Source organism: Peromyscus leucopus, chromosome 9 (genome assembly GCF_004664715.2).
Source record: "Peromyscus leucopus breed LL Stock chromosome 9, UCI_PerLeu_2.1, whole genome shotgun sequence".
In the NCBI taxonomy this organism is placed as follows: Eukaryota; Metazoa; Chordata; class Mammalia; order Rodentia; family Cricetidae; genus Peromyscus; species Peromyscus leucopus.
The window spans coordinates 59,973,361-59,992,471 of record NC_051070.1 but is presented as its reverse complement, the minus strand read 5'-3'; the positions used below and the strand labels follow the sequence as shown (position 1 = coordinate 59,992,471).

The 19,111-nt window shown below is 49.9% G+C and overlaps 1 protein-coding gene across 1 annotated transcript in view; it reads right to left on the bottom strand.

Annotated features, from left to right (window-relative positions):
* Nucleotides 1-4,385: 4,385 nt before the first annotated feature.
* LOC114703361 (transcription factor GATA-4) overlaps nt 4,386-19,111 on the bottom strand; it is an 86,055-nt gene continuing 71,329 nt past the window's right edge. The window contains 5 exon segments of the mRNA XM_037208469.1: nt 4,386-5,993; nt 6,974-7,134; nt 8,988-9,075; nt 10,013-10,138; nt 10,962-11,131. Of these exon segments, the coding sequence (XP_037064364.1) occupies nt 5,811-5,993; nt 6,974-7,134; nt 8,988-9,075; nt 10,013-10,138; nt 10,962-11,131 (728 nt within the window). The 3' untranslated portion in view covers nt 4,386-5,810.

The window sequence follows — 19,111 nt, the reverse complement described above, 5'->3', positions numbered from 1 at the left end:
TTCGCCGCGGGAGGGGGACGGCAGGGTCTTCTACTCAGGCTCCTCCCACAGGTGGGAGGGATGCTGCGACCTCCTCCCTGCGGTGACCACAGGAGGCTCCCTTCCCTGGGCCAAGGTGCAAGCTCTTGCCCTCGCTCGAGGAGCCCTGGGAGCATATTCGCCCGACCCCCCAGCTTCCCCGCCCCATACCTACCCCCTCCCCAGCCCCTCCGTACCTCCGACTCCCCGCAAGCTTGCCAACTCCTTAGGGTCTAGGAGAGTGGACTGGTACCTATCCAGTGGTACCGCTCACAATCCAGTGGCCTTGCGTCATTCAGGCCAAGACAGACGTTTCAGGTGTTCCGCACTCTTCGCGAAGCTTTTGGTTCTTTGAGACAAAGTCTCACAGTATAATGCGGGCTGGCTTGGAGCTCACTGTGCAACCTTGGCTACCCTTGAACACCTGGATGATCCTCCAGTTTTAGTCTTTAAAGTGCCGGAATTTTAAACACAACTAACATGCCCGGCCTGAAAAGCTTTTGAAGAGTGAGATTTGTTTTTAATAGTGTTTGAATTTTTACTATACGCTTTAAAAAATGTTTTTATTGCGTACTGAAATTTTTACTTGGAAGAATAAAGACGGTAGCAGGTTGTTCAAAGATAGCTAGGACTCCAAGGAGCATGGGAGCCAGCACTTTCCAGGAAGTTAAGAGACCTTTGGCCAATTCTGAGCAGGCCTACAGGAGGACTTGGCCAGCACAGGGAAACAGCCCTACCTTGGGTAGCACTTCAGCTAACCTTCCACCATAGCGCCTGTTACAGGGTGAGAGCAGAAGAAGAGGCCTCTGAAGTCTGAGGGGCGAAGGTCCCCTAGAGGCAGAGGGTGAGCTTGAGGACTTGGATTTGCAGGAGGGGGTCCCTCCTTTATGGATAAGTGCTGGAGTATGCTTTCCCACTCTGCATCTGGCCTCCTCCGAGAATCGCATCAAGGAACGCTGGCGCTGAGAAAATGAATGGTTCCCAGCTTGCTGCCGTCACTTCACATCACGAGTTTAGTTTGCTGAGCACATGCTATGTGTAAGACACTCTGGAAAATCTTTACCTAGACTGCCTCGTTGTTAGCTGTGGGAAAAGAAGCCAGCCACAACACCCAAATCTAGTCTTTATATGGTGCGGGACGGCCACCCACCAACCCCACAGTTCCCCACAGTTTTCTTGAGTGAGAACAGCAGGAAATACTATTTAGAGATTGGAGATAAACAGATAGAAAATACAGGATAGCCTCGAGAGGGCCTGGAACCTCTTCCAATTGGGCCCTGACTGTCTCTGCCCTAGGGAGCAAAAGACCTCCCCCCAGCACAGCCAAGTGCAGACCATCTCAGACACCTGCACTCAGGCCCGTGGTCCAATCATCCTTTCTATGCAGACCTGCTGGGTGAAGCCATGAGGAACCTGAAAATGGGCTCCCACAATATGGGACATCTGCGTTATAGACATAAAGCTATATTTCATAAACCCTGATATGTATCTGAGTCACTTGGAAACGTTTAAGGGTAGATTATGAGGAATCTGTAGCCGGGCTAGAAATGTGCCTTTCTGACAAGCCCCCCACTGACGCTGCTTGCCCAGGGAGCACACACACTTCTGGCTTGCAGAGTGGTGCTAGGAGGTCCCGTTCATTGAGGGAATGCTTGAGATACTGGTTATGCTCACAAGCTAAAGATTGCTTAGCTCAGGCTGCGCAGGGGCACCCCAGCCTGTAAGTTTCTTGTTCTATGGGAGTGGGATTCTGGAATCCAGAAGTCAAGTTTTATATGTTGGTTCTATAGTAGTTCTGTGGCTTTTAATGAGTGACTTGAAATCTGTATCTTTGTGTACAAATCATGATTGCAAAGATGTACCAATGTTTTCCTGAAGCTAAAACTATCAGAGTCTAGCAGGTAGTAAGGCTCAATAAGCAATAATGCTTTTGAGTAGCACAATTTGGTTGAGGATAATCTCAAATTAACTGATTATAATCTGGATTATAAACTGATTATAAACTATAAATAATTATAAACTGATTATAGCTGGAGAACCAACAATAATGGATATGGAAAAAGAGAATGCCTGCGCCCCCACGTGGTGAATGTGTGAACTGCAAGCACAGTGCTTCCTGGGTATTCAATCCTAGGGAGGGAGGTTAAGTACTTGTGGTCTTCCACCAGCTATGGTAAGGAAGTTCTCTGGATGGCAGCACTAAAGGATTTGGATCTTCGGATGATCTCTGCGACCTCTATGGTCTGAGTTTCCTTTTTCATAGCTAGATTGTCTTCATTCTCCGGTCTTCCAGGCCAGCTGTTGGAGACCATTGAGACACTAAGTTTCCACATTCTAAACAACTGAACCCCTGTAACTCCACTAAACTCTCATAGGCTTGTACCTCCAGGAAGGGATGGAGGGACTAGCAGAAATTATCCAACCCTATTAAGCTAAATAAGGCTTTCCTCGGGCTCCATTTGTCCCACCAAGTGCTAGGGCACCCTAGACAGACTTGAAATGGTTAATCTGACAGCCTTCCAAGCCCAGACTATACCAGAGGCTCAGAACTCAGGCTGGTCTTGAACTTGTGATCCTCCTGCCTCCACCTCGTGAGTGCTGGGGTAACAGGTGTACACCACACCTGGGTTATGCAGTGCTGAGGATCGAACCCAGGGCTTCATGCATGCTACGCATGCACTTTACTAATGAAGGGAAATCCCCAGCCTAAACCTTTCTCGTTTAAGTTAATTATCTCAAGGTGTCTTGTTATGGCAAGAGAAAGGTGACAAACATGGTCAGCATACCAAGCTTTGGGGTCAGGGTTTCCTCCTAAATCCTCCAGCCCCATTTGGTGCATATTCAGTGACGAGAAACTTGCGGCCATTACCATCAGCCCACCCCAACACAGTCACAGCTAAGCTGCCTCCCGCTCAGAAGCTGGGGCCCACACATAGCCGACTGCATATGGACTTAACCTGGGCTCCAAACGGTTTCTTCAGTCAGAAATGTGATTTCTCACGTAGACTTGTCCCTAGAGAAAGTGATTTATCCCAGTGACATCATTTTGTACCCTCCCTCACTTCTCCCTCCTCCCAGCGATGTCCTAACAATTTGGAAATGCATCATTGTGGTTGCTGCTGATGACTGAGACAGTGTTCACCACCAGGCTTGGCCGCATCTTTTATTGTCTTTTGGAAACAGTGACTCGGGATTCCTTAAGGATTGCTTGATTGGGGGAAGCAACAAGTCTGATGATCAAGGAGGCCAAGTTATCTTAACTGGAGAGGGTACCAGTTGTGATCGGATGCAGAAAGAGGCATCTACCGAGACCATGTAGCATTTTGTTCTAAAATCCATTTCTAAAGAGAAGTGATGTAAATGTTTTAAACAAAAACGCCCTAGCCAAAAACCCTGAACCTCCTCTGGCTAACAGTTTGGAATCTCTCGTCTCACAAGGACTCACCTTCCGTGACCGACGGTAGCTCTCGGTTTAATGGGTTTGGCTATTCTTTTAAGAGTTGAGAAGTCTTTCTTGGGCCAGTAAGATGGGCTGCTTGAGCACAGCACTTGCCCCACAAGCCTGACAACCTGAATTTGATCCCTGGAACCCATGTGGAGGTGGAAAAGAGAGACCCGACTCCCAGACGATCTCCACCAGTGTGCTATGGCATGTGTGCCCCTTCACACAATTAACTAAATAACTTTGAAAACATTTTTAAAGGGTTTTCTGGTTTTACATAGAAGATGAGTCTCTCTGTGTGTTATTACTACTAGAAAATAACCAGGATGTCATGAGATCTGAGGCCCTAGATGCCTGGTAGATTTGGCGTAAGCTGGTCCTGAAGGTGGGTGATATGCAAACCCAGCCAATGCCAGGGGGACCAAATGAGACATGGCTTTAGGACCAGTGATTGCTCCGCACTCCTCATACTTCTGAGGTGAAGCAGATAGGCAGGTATGGCCTGAGAAGGTGAAGCCAAAAGAGAGCAAGGAGACAGTTTTGTCTTCCTCTCACTGGGGTAAGTATTTGTCCCCTGGGGGCCATTCAGGATGTGTCCTACACCAGGAGACAGGAGAGATCAGGAACCATCCAGTTAAATGGAGCCACAAGCACTCAGGTAAATGCTCTAAAAATGTCCCCGCTCACAGGGTGACATCTATGTGAGAAGATGGGGACAGGAACTTCAGCTAAGGCTGCTCCGGTCCTCTCCAGGAAGCTAAACCTGTCCTGAGATTTTCCACTACCATTCTCTCACCAGCCTCCACCACCAACTCCAAGGTGCCGCCTACCAAAACCATGAAGGGGAAACCTCATGGGTAGAGGCAGCCTTTGGTCCACTCAAAAGAGAATGAGCATCAGTCCCTCTAGAAAAGAATTCTGAGGGGAAGAGGAATACAGATAAATTTATTAGTTAAATACTGATTTTACAGCCATTTCACCTTAAGACAATGTTAACAGGTTGTGGAGGCGGGGAGGCATGGAGGGCAGCCTTGAGGAAGAACACAGTGTAAATGATGATTACAACAGAATCTGGGTTCAAAGCTATTCTCTGCTACGGCCGGCAGGGTTTAGGGGTGGGGGCTGGGAGTTTGGGGGAACAAGGGGGTAATGCCATAGTTGGCTACAGCTCTGTGGGTGAGGAGGACAAGGAAGAATCTTTGGGGGCCCCAGTAATGGGAGAGGGAGAAGGCCAATTCTAGGACAGCTATAAGCATGGCAATCCCATCAGGCTCCGAGACATCTTCCATCCGTCACCTTTGTCCTTTCACAAATTTCGCTTTGTTGTTTTCTGCTTTGAATTTATGTTGCAAACACTCTGTATTTCCTAGACAAAGGATCTGTGCTGGAGAAAGGCCCAGATCCAGGTAACTGACTTGAGAGGCCATGGATGGCTTGGCAGGCTCAGAGCAAGCAAGCTGGAGTCCTGGGAACAGGATTGTGCGGTAGACACAACCTCCAGAGGGACCCAAGGTGCAGATGAGTGCAGTCACCAGCCTGCTTTGGTGGCCGGCTTTGTCCCTCCGTGGAACCCCTGCGCGTGGGAGCAGCACCAGGTGGCAGTAGCCTGCTACACAACTGAGCTCTAGCTTTGCAGGGGGTGGGAGATGTTCAGGCTGGAAAGCAAGGGGTTTAATGTTGGAGGTCCTGGGAGGAAGAAGGGAAGGCACCACTGCTGGGCTGTGATTGGATGAACATCCTGTGTGATGGGCCTTCTCCACCATCTCCCCAGGGAGCACTCGGTAACATCTGCATCGCAGCCAGCACTTTTGGAGTCAGATCTGGTATGGGGCATGCAGGGACACGCCATGCCTCAAGGGGAGTGTTGGACAAGGGCAGGGCTGCCGCATCCAGTCCACATCAGGTAGACACCCTGCTCAGGCTGTAGACGGTGTCTGGAAGCCCCGGGGCCCCTACAGCCACCCTAGGAGCACAAGGAAAAACCCACTACCTAGAACCCCTGGGGTGAAGGGTTGGGTGAAGGAGATTATGTCTCTGTCCTGGACAGGCAGGTGGAGAATGAGAAAGAAGTCTCCTGCTACATGGAAGAGCCTCATTGTGCTGCGCTCACAATGAAGGTGGGCTCCGTCTCTAAGAATGCAGGCTCTCTCCAGCGCTCCACCTGGAAAGGGTGTCTGAAGAAACCCAGCACCCACATCCCTAAGCGATTGCCAACAACTTCAAGTTCTACCCAGTTGTTCTTCGGGAGTTGTTCCCAGACAAAGGGGCTGGCCAACGCGCCCCAGCCGCAGACTTTGCTGGCCCCCAGGTCCCAAGTCCGAGCAGGAATTTGAAGAGGGAGAGGGGATGATTACGCGGTAATTATGTCCCCATGACTGTCAGCCAGGACCAGGCTGTTCCAAGAGTCCTGCTTGGAGCTGGCCTGTGATGTCTGAGTGACAGGAGATGCATAGCCTTGTGGGGAGAGCTTCAGAGCCGACAGCACTGGATGGATGGAGGGCCCGTGGCCGGACACAGTACTGACAGAGAATGCCTGGAAGGCAGAAAGCACAGTGAGTTAGTAGGATGCTCCTGGGGGACCAAGGACCAGGGCTTGGGAGAGGATGAGGGAGTAAGCACTCAGCGGCTCCCCTAGGCCCTAGGACCCAGCTACAGGGGTTCGTGTGCTTCCACAGTGGCTCCTGAGCACAGTGTAAGCACAGTCATCACCCAGGAGTTGTGTGCTGCTGTGTCTTTTTTTTTTTTTTTTTTTTTTAAAGGCTCTGACAGCCGAAGGAGACACTCTCATCACCACTTCCAGGTCAAACAGAGGTCTTCCTGGTCAGATTGAGGTCATCCTCTCCATCCTGAAAGGGTCCTGGCACTTTTGCTTCTGTGGAACCAGGCTCTCTCTGGTTCGCTCTGATGGTAGAATGCCCAAACAGCCTCTCACAATTAGAGGTAGTGGGGCTGGAAAAAAAGAAACTGTGACTTCCTTATCCCCAGAGAGGCAGAGGAACGGCACCATCATCCCTTCAAGAGGGCATGGTCCCCTGCTGTGCCATTCCAGAAGGCTCTCAGGAAGCTGGAGCTCATGAAAATAGCTTCCTGCCCACCACTCACCCACCCTGCCCTCTGTGGTTCCCAAGCCTGTGCCCTGCTAACAGGGTCCTCCTGGCTTCTCCTCTGAAAAGCCTTCAAGGCCGAGGTCAACACACTTCGAGCTCTAGGGTCCAAGTTGGCTTCCAACCCCAACACCCAAGTCTGAGTTAGGGAGTAGTTGTACACATGCATCCTGGGTGCAGTCCCTGTGTCCTTCTTCTTCCCAAGGGCCACAGCACAGGGACGATGCTAACCACGTGGTATTCTCTGTGTCCAAATCATCACCGCTGAGGGACAAGAGATACCAAGGACTCCGAGGCTGGGCTCTTTGGGGCTCAGCAGCTCAGGGTCAGGCGACAGCTCACCTCCCAAGGCTGACCTGGCCACTAGGCATCTAGAGTCTGTTCTCCATTAGCCGGGTCACACACCCACCTGGGATATGGAGGTACTGTTGTGCCCATAGGGAGATGACAGCCCAGGTTCTGTCTTGATGGGGCGCATCTCTTCGCTGCTGCTACTGCTGCTGCTGGTGGCGGCGTTGTTGGAGTTGCTGGAGGCGCTGCTGGTGGGAGGGAGGCTCTCACCAGGAGGACCTGCAAGGAGGCAGAGTCAGGAGACCCAGTCCAGCTAGCTGCAGGGACAGAGCCCCTATTTACGTTTGCTGGGGACAAAAGCAAGGAGCCTTACGGTGAAGAACAGCGGTTCTCAGAATGGCACAGAAGCATCCACATTCCGAGGAGACTATTTTACCTACTTGAAACAGTGTCTGATGTAGTCCAGGCTGGTCTCAAACTCACTATGTAGCCAAGGGTGCCATTGCACTGTTTTTCCTGCCTCCACCTCCTGAGTGCTGGGATTACAGGCCAGTTTATGGAGTGCCGGAGATTGAAGCCAGGGGCTTCGTGTGTGCTAAGTACTCACTGAGCCACATCCCCAGCCCTAAGGGAACTTTTTCAGAAGACTCATGGCTCTAGATCCATAAGCTCCAGAGACCACATTCTGTTTGGGGGTTCCACACTCTCAGTGTTGTTTTTAAATGTAAATACTGTCTATTTCAGGATACTGCCAGAGGGTTCTCGGACAACAACCTATAATGAACTATATTAATTTCTCTGTAGCAAAAATGTGAACAGCCACACTGCTTGGGATAAGTGGAGATTACAAGTGGCCTGGGCCACTCCAGAACAGGTCCTGCTACAGAGTTTATCTTTCCTGGATTCCGACTTAGAGGTAGAGGTCTACACCCCTGAACCCAGGGGCTCTGCTGCAGCCACAGTCCCGGAGGCAGAAGAGGGTAGGACAGGACCCCTGGGGAGTGGCAGAAGGTCCAGGTAGGAACTACTTCTTCCAGAAGCCCCTGTTTAATGTAGGAACCTAGAATGCTGGCCATGCCTTTGGTGGTGAAAATGGGCAACTTTGTGAAGCTGCCTGCTTGGCACCGGGGAGAAGGTGAACTGTCCATATCACATGAGCCAATTCATTTCCTCTGCTGAAGCCAGTCACATCCTAGTTTGGTAGTGCGGAACACAGAAGGCTCTGGGTAGGGGGACATTAGTGACTCTCTCTCTCTCATATATGTATATATATATATGCATATATATACATACATATATATGTTAATTTATTTTCATTTTATGTGCATTGGTGTTTTGCCTGCATGTATGTCTGTGTGAGGGTATCAGAAGCCCTGGAACTGGAGTTACAGACAGGTGTGAGCCACCATGTGGGTGCTGGGAATTGAACCCGGGTCCTCTGGAAGAGCAGCCAGTGAGTGGTACTCTTTCCCACTGAGCCACCTCTCCAGCCTTGCAACACTCTCATTAATCTAGAAGTTAAGAAGGCATTGCCAGGTGTGTTGGCTCATGCCTATCTATAATCCTGGCACTTAGGAGGCTGAAGCAGGAAGGTCATGAGTTCAAGGTTACTCTGAGTCACATAGAAACTAAGAAGACAGAACAGCATATTGAACAGACTATTGAACCCGGAGTGAACATTCAAGATCCCAGTTAATAGCGATGTGATTTTAAGTCATTACACTTGAGCCCCAGTTTGTTTATTAGGAAGTCAGACTAACAGACTGCTTCTGTGGGGTCTTGAGGAGATCCCTGAAGGAATGTGTGCAGGTTCAGAGCACTATGTGACATTAATGTTCCCCGATTGCAGATCAATCTGTCAGGAGCGTGGTTAATGGGAACTTGTCTGATTTGATCACAGCATCAAAGATGGGGGCCAATGAGCAACATTACTCTCTCAGGCTCCACACTGGTCCAACCAGCCTATTGTAAGGTACTGCCTTCTTTGCTGGGTTATCTTTCTGTTCTGAGAGAAGAGGTTGGAGGAGGAGGTTACCACCCTACCCTGGCAGCCTACCAGAGCAGACATGGTTCTCAAATGCTCTGGGAACGCTTGACTTATTCACGTACTCACACACAGACCTATTCCTCACCTGCTGTTGTCTTAGATTTATTCAGGTTCTTGGGCTTTCGTTTTCTGGTTTGAATTCCCTCCTTCCGCATTGCAAGAGGCCTGGGTACCTGAAAGGGTGGAAGTTAATATATGAATTTCCATTTGCAGATGTCTGCTATGGTATTGAAACTCTCTCCTTCGTTCCCTCCCTCCCTCCTTCCTTCCTTTCCTCCCTCCCTCCCTCCCTCCCTCTTCTCTCTCTCTTACACACACACACACACACACACACACACACACACACACATACACACACATACATGCACACGCACACGCTCACACACACACACACACTAAATGAAGGTCTGTAAAAGAAGCAGCATGTAGATTCTATTCTTGAGGGAAGACAAATGAGACCTTGTTGTTGATTATTATTTTAAGATGTGTTGCATTCATTTATGCTATGAAACATTTGTTTAATGATGTAAAGATGTGTTGTATTCTTTTATGTTGCATTTAACTCTGTGAAGCTGTGTTACTTTGCCTGTCTAAACTACCTGATAGTCTAATAAAGAGCTGAATGGCCAATAGCAAGGCAGGAGAAAGGATAGGTGGGGCTGGTGTGCAGAGAGGATAAATAGAAGGAGACATCTGGGGGCGGGAGAAGGAAGACCAAAGAACCAGAGAGAAAGGAGGAGGACTTCAGCAGCCATCCATCCAGCTATCCAGCCATCCAGCCATCCAGCTACACAGCCAGACATGGAGTAAGAAGTAAAAAGATATACAGGAATAGGGAAAGATAAAAGCTCCAAGGCCAAAAATAGACAGGATTGTTTACAATTAAGGAAAGCTAGCTAGAAACAAGCCAAGCTAAGGCCAGGCATTTATAATTAAGAATAAGCCTCTATGTATGATTTATTTGGGAGCTGGGTGGCGGGCCTCCCAAAAGAGCAAAAATAACCAACGAGACCTGCAGAATGGAAATGGAGGAGACTCCCATCAGGCAGAGCTGAGGGCATGAGAGGGCATGAGAGGGCATAGGCAGGGCAGAGCAGGGCATCCACTCACCCCGTGGAGCTTCATGTAGAGGCCGCAGGCATTGCACACAGGTTCACCCTCGGCATTGCGGCGCCACAGTGTGGTGGTGGTAGTCTGGCAGTTGGCACAGGAGAGGCCTACTCGGCGGGAAGCGGACTACAACATAGACAGAAAGGAAGTGTTTTGTGTCTAGCAGGGCTATGCCAGAATGGTCTCATGTGATCCCTCAGGCCAGTCTTGGCACTGTCTCTGGGTATCCAGACCGCTCACAGGAACAGATGGGAGCCAAACAGAGAGGGACCCCAGGGTACAGCATGAATGACCTGGACACTGTCAACAGAGCATCTCTTCCCCAAGGTGGATCTCATTGATGCCAGTGTCTGTGTGTAGAGTGAGGAACTTGATGGGCCTCAAAAAGGAAGCTTCAAGATTTATCTCTCTAGTCCCCTTCCCTGTCATACACCAAAGTGGGTCGGTATCGGTCAGAGTCAGGTGGAAAAAAAAAAAAAAAAAGAGGCACAGACAGCAAATGTCTGGTCCCAGTTCCAGGCCTCCCCAGCCAGGACCCACACCCACTGCTCTGCCTTCTTGGACTCCGGGTCTTTCTAGGGGATCAACTGAAAATAAGACAACTTCTGGTTTATGTTGGTCTTCAAGACAAAGGGACTGGACTGGAGATCGGGAGGCCTGGATCTGGCTCCCTCTGGCTGGGGCCACTCACCTCTCTGAGCTTCATTTTCTACTATTGCATGGTGATGGGGTTGTAATAGCTGGGCCTGCGTCTTTGAAGTGAGCCCAAGCTCACTCTAAAGGTGTGAGAAGCTCCCCTCTTCCTCCCACCTACCTAACCCCTCAGCCCAGATCCTCCAGTTCCAAAATTTAAAGCTGGGCAAGAGTCGCAAAGCCAGGTACAGAGAGGAGGGTCGAAGCTGGGTGCTCTCCAGGCTGGTGGGCCTGAGTCACAGAGATGCTTGCTTACCAGCCGGCGCTGAGGCTTAATGAGGGGTCGGTTGATGCCGTTCATCTTGTGGTAGAGGCCACAGGCATTGCACAGGTAGTGTCCTGTCCCATCTCGCCTCCAGAGTGGGGTGGACATGGCCCCACAATTGACACACTCTCTGCCTTCTGAGAAGTCATCAAACATATCTACTGGGGGGAAACACGGGAGAAAGGACACACATTATTACTTCTTTGTTTTGCTCGGAGATCTTTCACCTAGAAAGCAGGGCTAGATGTCTCCCCAGGAGATTCATTCTTCCTTGGTCAGGACTGCAAAGTGAGTGGGTTCCACTCTGCCATCCAGATGCAGCAGAGCTGCCCGAGGAAGTGTCATCAGCTGCCTAGGCTAGAGGGGACACTTGTGAGTCCAGATCTTGCCTCTAGTGTCTTCATGGCATCCACCTAACCTACTCAGAACCTTTTCTTCATTTTCCTTTTCAAAAGTATGACTGTGTGATGATTTGAACATGAAATGTCCCCACAGGCTCATGTTTTGCACACCTGTTCCCCAGCTGGTGGCACTATTTGGGGAGACTGTGGAACCCAGCTAGGAGGTGGGGCCTGGTTGGCAGAAGTCGATCACTCAAGGTTCTAGCGGGCCCCTTGGTCCTTTCCTGTTCTGCCTGCCTTCTGGTCTACTGCACTCCGAGAAACCTCCACAGTATGCTGTCATTCCACCCACTCTGCCTGCCTCCCTCACCACAGACTGAATCCCTACGAAATCATAAGCTAAAACAACTCTGTCTTCTGTAAAGCAGCTTCTCTGGGTATTGCAGTCATAATAAATGCAAAAAAACAAAACAAAACAAAACAAAACAAAACAAAACTTCATACGGATTATTTTTCCCTTTGGGTAAACATATTTATATTATAGGATAATTAGTGTTAAAACATGTAAAGAAAATACAGGTCACAACCAGTGTTGTGAGCATGTTACTTCATTCTATCCTTTGTAAGACTTTCTGTGTTGACACATACTTTTTGCCTCGTTGAGGTCAAGCGATACGGCCAGCCTATCTTGCTTTGTTTGCTTGACGTCCTAATGTATTACCACATTAGAAATGTATTATAAACGCATTTCAGCACAGTGGAATAGCCTGTCATTGAAATGTGTCCCCTCTCACTTACGCTTTTCAGTAACTGCTGAATCTCTGTCTAGTTTCCGATGTTTGTTTTGTAAACACTGGTCTCTTTGTAGGGAAACCCGTGATGAGTTTCTGGCTATCACTCTGAGTACTACCCTAGAAGGAGAGTTTCTAGGTCACAGAGACTAGCGTTCTATTTACATTCTTAAATTTATCGGTCACTTAGTTTTCCTGCTTGTGACGGTTAGATGTAACTGTCAACCTGACACCTCAGAACTATTATCAACTAGAATTACCTCAGAAAAGAGTCCCTGTGAGGGACGGCCTACCTGGGATGGGCTGTGAGCATGTGTATTGTCTGAATTAAGTTCACTGATATGGAAAGACCCTGCCTAATGTGGGCAGCACCATTCCCTGGGCAAGGACTTCTGAACTGTTCAAGAGTAAAGGAAAGGAGCGCAAGCAAGCAGGCAAGCATGCGTGGATGCATGCTTTGATTTCTCTCTGCTCCTGACTGTGGATGTGCCTCAAGCTCCTGCTGCTGTGGCTCCCTACAGTGATGGACTGCAACCCGGAACTGTAGCCTAAAATAAACCCCCTCTCTCTTCTCCATTTTTTTTTGGGGGGGGGGGTCAGAGTATTTTATCACAGCAACAGAAATGAAACCAGCATACTACTTTTAACACATATGCATGGCCTTATGTTATGGTTTGCCATTTTTCCTTGTATATGGCACAGACAATAAAGACAGCTAATTTAATCCACTGCACCTTGGAGCCCAGCAGACGGGAGTGTCAGTCCTCCCCGAGAAGGCTGCTTTCATCTGTCACCCCTTCATCACTAAGCCCTTCCTTTCTCTTCCATGTCCGTAGAACTCTACAGTTGGTGAACCCCTCATGGCCCTTCTCCTTGCCTGAGTGAGAGGGGTAGGTTTGGTTTCCTCACTCCCTTTGACCTCTATAAAGCCTGCTTTAAAACTCCCAGAAGTCTCTCTGTCTCAGGCCATCTAAGTTTTCTGTCCTTAAGCAATCGCCACCTTGGTCTCTGGATTGCCCTTGTCCTGATACCAGGCAATGCTGAGTTTCTTCTCTGGGGAAGCCATCGGTACCCCTTAGAGGGCAGGACTAAAGGTCCATCCCTCCTTCAGGCCCCAGCCCCGGGGTTTAAGGCTACACGGTCAGCTTCACTGTTCAGTAATCAGCTCTAAGGGAGCGTTGGCTGGAAGAGGGCAGGGTTCCCTCCCATAACTCTGGGTATACAAACAGTCATTTACACCTGCAAACTGGTAGTAGTGTGTCCATACCAAGCAAACAACGTTACAGGTGTGAGGGGCTGTTTACTCAGGCCAGGGAGTTAAGGAAAGCCAGCACCACAGAGAGGCTATTTTTACACCTGTGTCACACTGAAGGCCCTTCATCAAGGTCACCTGCCTCCAGAGGTGACTCTTGTCCATGGTTTGCTCCCTGCCGGGCCACCACCATGACCACCAGCACCAGCACCAGCACCTTGCCGGTGGTCTGTCAGCCTTGCTTTTTCTTCCCAAGCCCTCTGAGAGCAGTAGAAAGGCCAGGAGTTCCTAGAGCCAATATCCAGCAGGGCCCGGAACTGGCGGTGGCAGCCCTTCGTTTGCCATGAACACTAGATGGCAGTACAGCCTCAAGATTGAAGCAAGGCCACAGCCCGTAAGTTAAATCGCACCATGGGAGAGAGGACTTGGTTCATCGGTCTAGTCCAAACCTATGGCCGCCCTTCGATGGTTTTTCTTTGCCTTGAAAAAGTTACATCCCAAAGATGGCAGAGTATAGAACACACTCCTATTTAACCATCAACCTGCTTCTGGCGATTTGTGAACCATCTCACCTAACCTGGACCTCTACTACAGAAGGAAACCTGAGATCCTGTCACTCCAGCTCAGTAATGTCTCAATGTGTTTCTCCAATGGGTAAAGATGCTCACACCAGTTTCTCTCTCACTCTGGTTCATTTAAACTCCAGGGTGAACCCTCACCCCCCCGCCCCCCCCCTCCCCCCCGAGATCTGTTGCTGTTTCTGAGAGGGAAGATCCCTGCTTTTCTTCACTCCTAGTACATTACACATGTGCATACATTATGGAGGGAATTAATAGCATCTGTGAGTACGTCCTCTCTGCTACTCACTTACCCTTCCCTGCTCTGAGGCCTCAACACAAAGGTTGACCTGGGAAACTCATGGAGGTACAGCTCAGGTTATGCATTCTAGCAACTGTTTTCCTACCCAGATAAAGCCACCAGGCATCGGCAAATATGTATTTGTCACCCACAAATATTTACCAAACACCTGTGACTTAAGCAGGACAACACAGATGCCACAGGAGCTAAGAGGGTGCCCTGCTCCCGGAATGCTAACGACCTAGTTTAACAAACCGGGCCTGAAAATCAATAAGTGAGTGGCAAGATGACTCATTCCATTTTCAGAACTCTCGAGGGAGTATGGGATTCATGGCAGGTACCATTGGTCTAGGATAGGAAATGTGGAAGTACAACCCAGATAGACCTGTCAGTGTAACTCAGGAGCCAAAAGAGGGAACCGGGCAGGAAGCAAAGACCATGTTTCCTCAAGATGGCCTAGCCAGGCATACCTGTGTACATATTCCATCGCAAAATCTTACTACCCAACCAGTTCAATGAAACGTTACGTGAAATTTGTATTTTTAAAAAAGATTTGTTTATTTTATGTGTATGAGCATTTTGCCTACATGTATGTACCTGGGTATGTATGTGTACCGTGTGTGTGCCTGGTACTGGCAAGGTGAGAAGGCATTAGACCCTTGGAACTAGAGGTACTGATGGTTGTGAGCTACTATGTGGGTTCTGGGAACCGGACTCCAGTCCTCTGCAAGAGAAACACGTGCTCTCAGCCACCGCCCAGCCATCCCTCCAGCCCCTGCGTGGAGACTTTCCATGATTAGTACGGAGGACATGTAATGGAAGAGCAAAATGCTGACCCTGGCATGCAAACGGAAAGCCAGAGCGTGCGGTACGTCCTGTAGAGTAGTGGCAGCAGAGACCACAGAAGACCACTTTGACTGGACTGATGGTGGGCCTTTTGTTTTCATGAAAGCACCGGTCTACAACATCCTAGCTACTCATTTTAAAGTTCTGAGTTTGGAAACAAAGAAATCTGATCCCCCAAACAGCTCTCATCACTCCCCTTGGGAGGGGCATTTTATGTCTCACACAGAAATACATTCCCATGCTAAGAATGCTTAGCACTTACTTTGGGGTGCCGGGCTGTGAGCCCCAAGCCGGCACCTCTTACTCCTTCACAGGAAAAGCACAGGGTGTAACTTCCCAGAGGGCCCAGCCATGGCTCCAGCTGGTGACAGCCTGTCTCTCAGTCCCACCCCTCTCCAGTACAGGCACTGGTCCACCCACTGGGGAGCAGTGGGACTCCAACCCCGGGAGAGTGGAGAGTGGGTCTACTCTGAGAGGACAGTCTTGTAATAATAGCTGTAAAGTACTTTGCAAATAAGAGGAAAAACTTCCAACAATGGCTGTGGAGTGCTCTGCAAACACCCAGTGAGATAACGATGATGGATTATTGTTCTGTGGCTGGAGAAGAGGAGAAGAGGGGCAGAGGGAGCGGGAAAGACCAGGGACAATGAAGACAACCAGGGAGAAGTTGAGAGAAGACTTGGAAATCTAATGCTTTGGGGCATAGATGAGGCCAGACTCGGTCCACCAGGTTCCCAATTCAAGTTTGAGGCTGCAAGCTACAAACACTGGAAGAGAAAGTTCACACTCTATACCTCAGGGTTCTCAGAATTGCTGCTCATGGGAAATGGAACGGTTTCCTAATCCCAAAGATGGGCACCTAACTCCTCACTACCATCCCATGTCTTACTTTAAACATGTCTCTTTTAAACAGGAGTACATTGCTGAAGGATGGATATTCCTAGAAATCATGGCAAGCTATACCCATCCAAGGGCCTGGAAGGAAAATGGGGCCCTGACTTCCCTAAGGTTGATGCAATCAAAGGTCGGGACTCAACCTACCCCTGACCTGTTCCATTCCTCCCTCGGAACTCACCCATCTGGCTCTGCAAATCACAGACAGCAAATGTGGGCTGGGAGAAGGACGGATGGATGGAGGAGTTGAAATTGAGAGAGAAAGGAGCAAGGCGGGGGGGGGGGGTAGCAGCACCCCCCTGGGCACTGTGGAGAGCAGCCGAGCAGCGATGCCCCTTGACCTTTGGGAAACAATCCCAGGTAGCTGATGCTGCACTGCTGGTTGGCACTTGAGTGTCACCCAGGCCCTGACCTGCTTTGGAGGTGCCCTTCGGCCTCTCAGCTGCTGCTGGAGAGCTGAGTCTCGAGCCAGAGCCCGTGCTGGGAGAACTCTTGCTCTCCTGTTTGGGTATCAACTTGATGCAGCCTCTCCTGGACTTCTGCAGCTCCAACTCTCACCCTGTGTCTACTATATACGGACCCCTGTGACAAGTGCTGAACACACAGGCATGGCAGAAAAATTGGAGTGAAATCTCTGTCCCAGGGTGCATTGGCCCAGCTGAGAAGACACAGCCCCAAACAGAGAATTCCACTAAATGGGGCACAGTGCAGTGAATCTGGCCTTCAGTACCCTCTCTCCACTTCCACTGTCCTAGATCACCATGTCGTCTATTCAGAGAAGGGTGACACACCACACAGCGATAATGCCCATGTTCAAAGCGACTAGCTATCAGGGTTAGGAAAAGGGCCAGAAGGAGAAGCCAAAAAGGAGAATCTTTGGGGTAAAACAAGATACAGTCTAGGCAAAGTGCAAAGGGACCTTTCTCAGGGACCAAGGGACTTCAGGAGAGAAGTCTGCAGCCCCACCCAAATGTCCCATGTTGAACCCTAACCTCACACACATCCAAGGTTCAGCAGATTGGGTTCCTGACAGGCCTCAATTCATCCCCCCGTGGCTGGCGCCTGGGTCTGGGGCACAAGAAACAAACAAACCCCAGGATTTTTCTGGCAGCTGCTGAGCTTCGTCTCTCTGGGCTTCGTCAGGCTGCAGCAGAAGCCTGTGACAGGAAGCTGACTGGCCGTGAGGGCCACAGCTCCTCTGGTGCTCAGATAGTGTTGAAGCATCTATTTTAGAAACCCTGGGACTCTGAAGCAGAAGTGGTTACACAGCCAGGCCTCGGGGGTGGGACCCTGTGAAGATGGCCCTAGCCTCTGCTTCTGGAGCTGAGAAGCATAATGCCAATGTCCACGTGAGGACGCTAAAATGTGACTAGGGCCCTGAAACATCGTATACAGGCAAGGACATTCTCGAAGGGCGGGAGGGAGGGGAAAAAAACCTCACCGAAGTGAAGAGGAAGGAAAGAAGAGAGGGGAGGGGAGGGGGGGGTAGACAGGAGAGGACACTGAAGCACACATGACAACAGAGACCGGTTCAGCCATTGCTAAGAGCTTGAACTCACACACTACACTCTACACAGTCCCGTCACTGCAGCAATGAAGGCAGGAAGGAGGAAGCAATTATTTTTTCCTCCAAGGACCAACAGCTCTTCCCTCAGAAAGTCCGACAATCCCAACTACCTACGCCTGCTCCTGCCTGGCCTGTCACCGTTGGGTCAGGGTTAGAGGTCAGCCCAGGGCAGGGAGCAACTGAGGAACGATCTATAGCTGTGGCTGAGAAAACAGAGGCATCGTTGGTTCCCTACTGATCTTGTGGCTTTTCTGCCTGTCCCAACCCTCTCTGCCCAGAGTCTATAGACGGCTGTTTGTCCAAAACTCAGTCTCAAGAAGATAGAGGAGGGCCTAAAGAAGTCCAGGACCCAAATATAATGTCTCAGAGGCTTTCAGAGGCAGATTCCTGTCATTATCCTATAGTGTGCCCCACAAGAAGAAGGCTTCCCCACCTCTACCACTGGACCTCCAGGTATAGGACAAGAAAAGGCTTCCCTGTGGAGTGCAGGATCCACCACAAAGCTCCAGGAGATCGTGCATGTGTGCCTCAGGGGTGATTCTGTTCTGGACACCTGTGCACCACAGAGCTGGGCCCATGCAGGACACAGGCAGCACTGTGGTATCAATACATATGTCCTTTGTCTCAGCCAGACCCTTCCAGATCAGGAGCTCATGGGACACCAAACACATGGCCCACAAAATCCTGCCACCACTGTTTCTCTGGTGAGTGGTGACACCCCAGAGCCCTCCAGGCTCCAGGGTAACAGCCGTCAGTTCAGCTACACCCCCAGAGTCCTGATGAATGAACGAGCAAAAGGCTTCCTGGACTCGGCCCAAGGTGCCCTCTTTTTCCCGGCCATCTGACAACCGTGCAGTTCCCTACGCCTTCCCCCATAGGCTCATGTCAGATAGCAAGGCTCCTGGAGAGCGCTGGTGAAGGGGGTCCTAAAGCCAGGAAGTGGGGTGCTTGCATTTCCGTGAGTCTTCAGAGGAAATCAAGGTCCAGGGAAGGCAGGTGACCTGAGAGGGAATGCCACTCCCAGAGAGGTCGGTGACCTGATCCTGACCTCCCCCACGCTGCTGTCGTCCTCTGCACACGACATGAGCTCAGTGTGCACTGACCCATGGGACCCGAGAGAGAGAGCTGAACCTCTAAGTGTCTCAGAGCAGAAGATCCCCAGGAGGGGGATGCAGATTTGAGCGACACTCTGTCCTTGGCCATACTCATACTGTCTATGCAGCAGAGGTTTGCAAGTACCCAGCTGCACACACATGTATAAGCGATGTGTGCACACGTATAACTGTGTTTAATGGATGCGTGTCTGTAGAAAAGAACACCACACCGCACTAACCACCACTCCGACAATTCACTGGAGTATTCTCCAAAGGGGGAAATTTCTATTTTAAATATTTTCATGGCAAAATACTGGAAATAACCCAAGTGCTCAATGATCGGGAGCAAGAAAGAAAAACACGTTTCAGTCTCGAAATAAAAATTTGGAAATTTTTTTTAAGTTATATTAAAAATATTGAGATTTCCTTCCTCAAACATGACTTAGAGTAATTAGCTAGGCAATCAATCAAACAAGTAAGTTTCCTTAGTATGTGAAG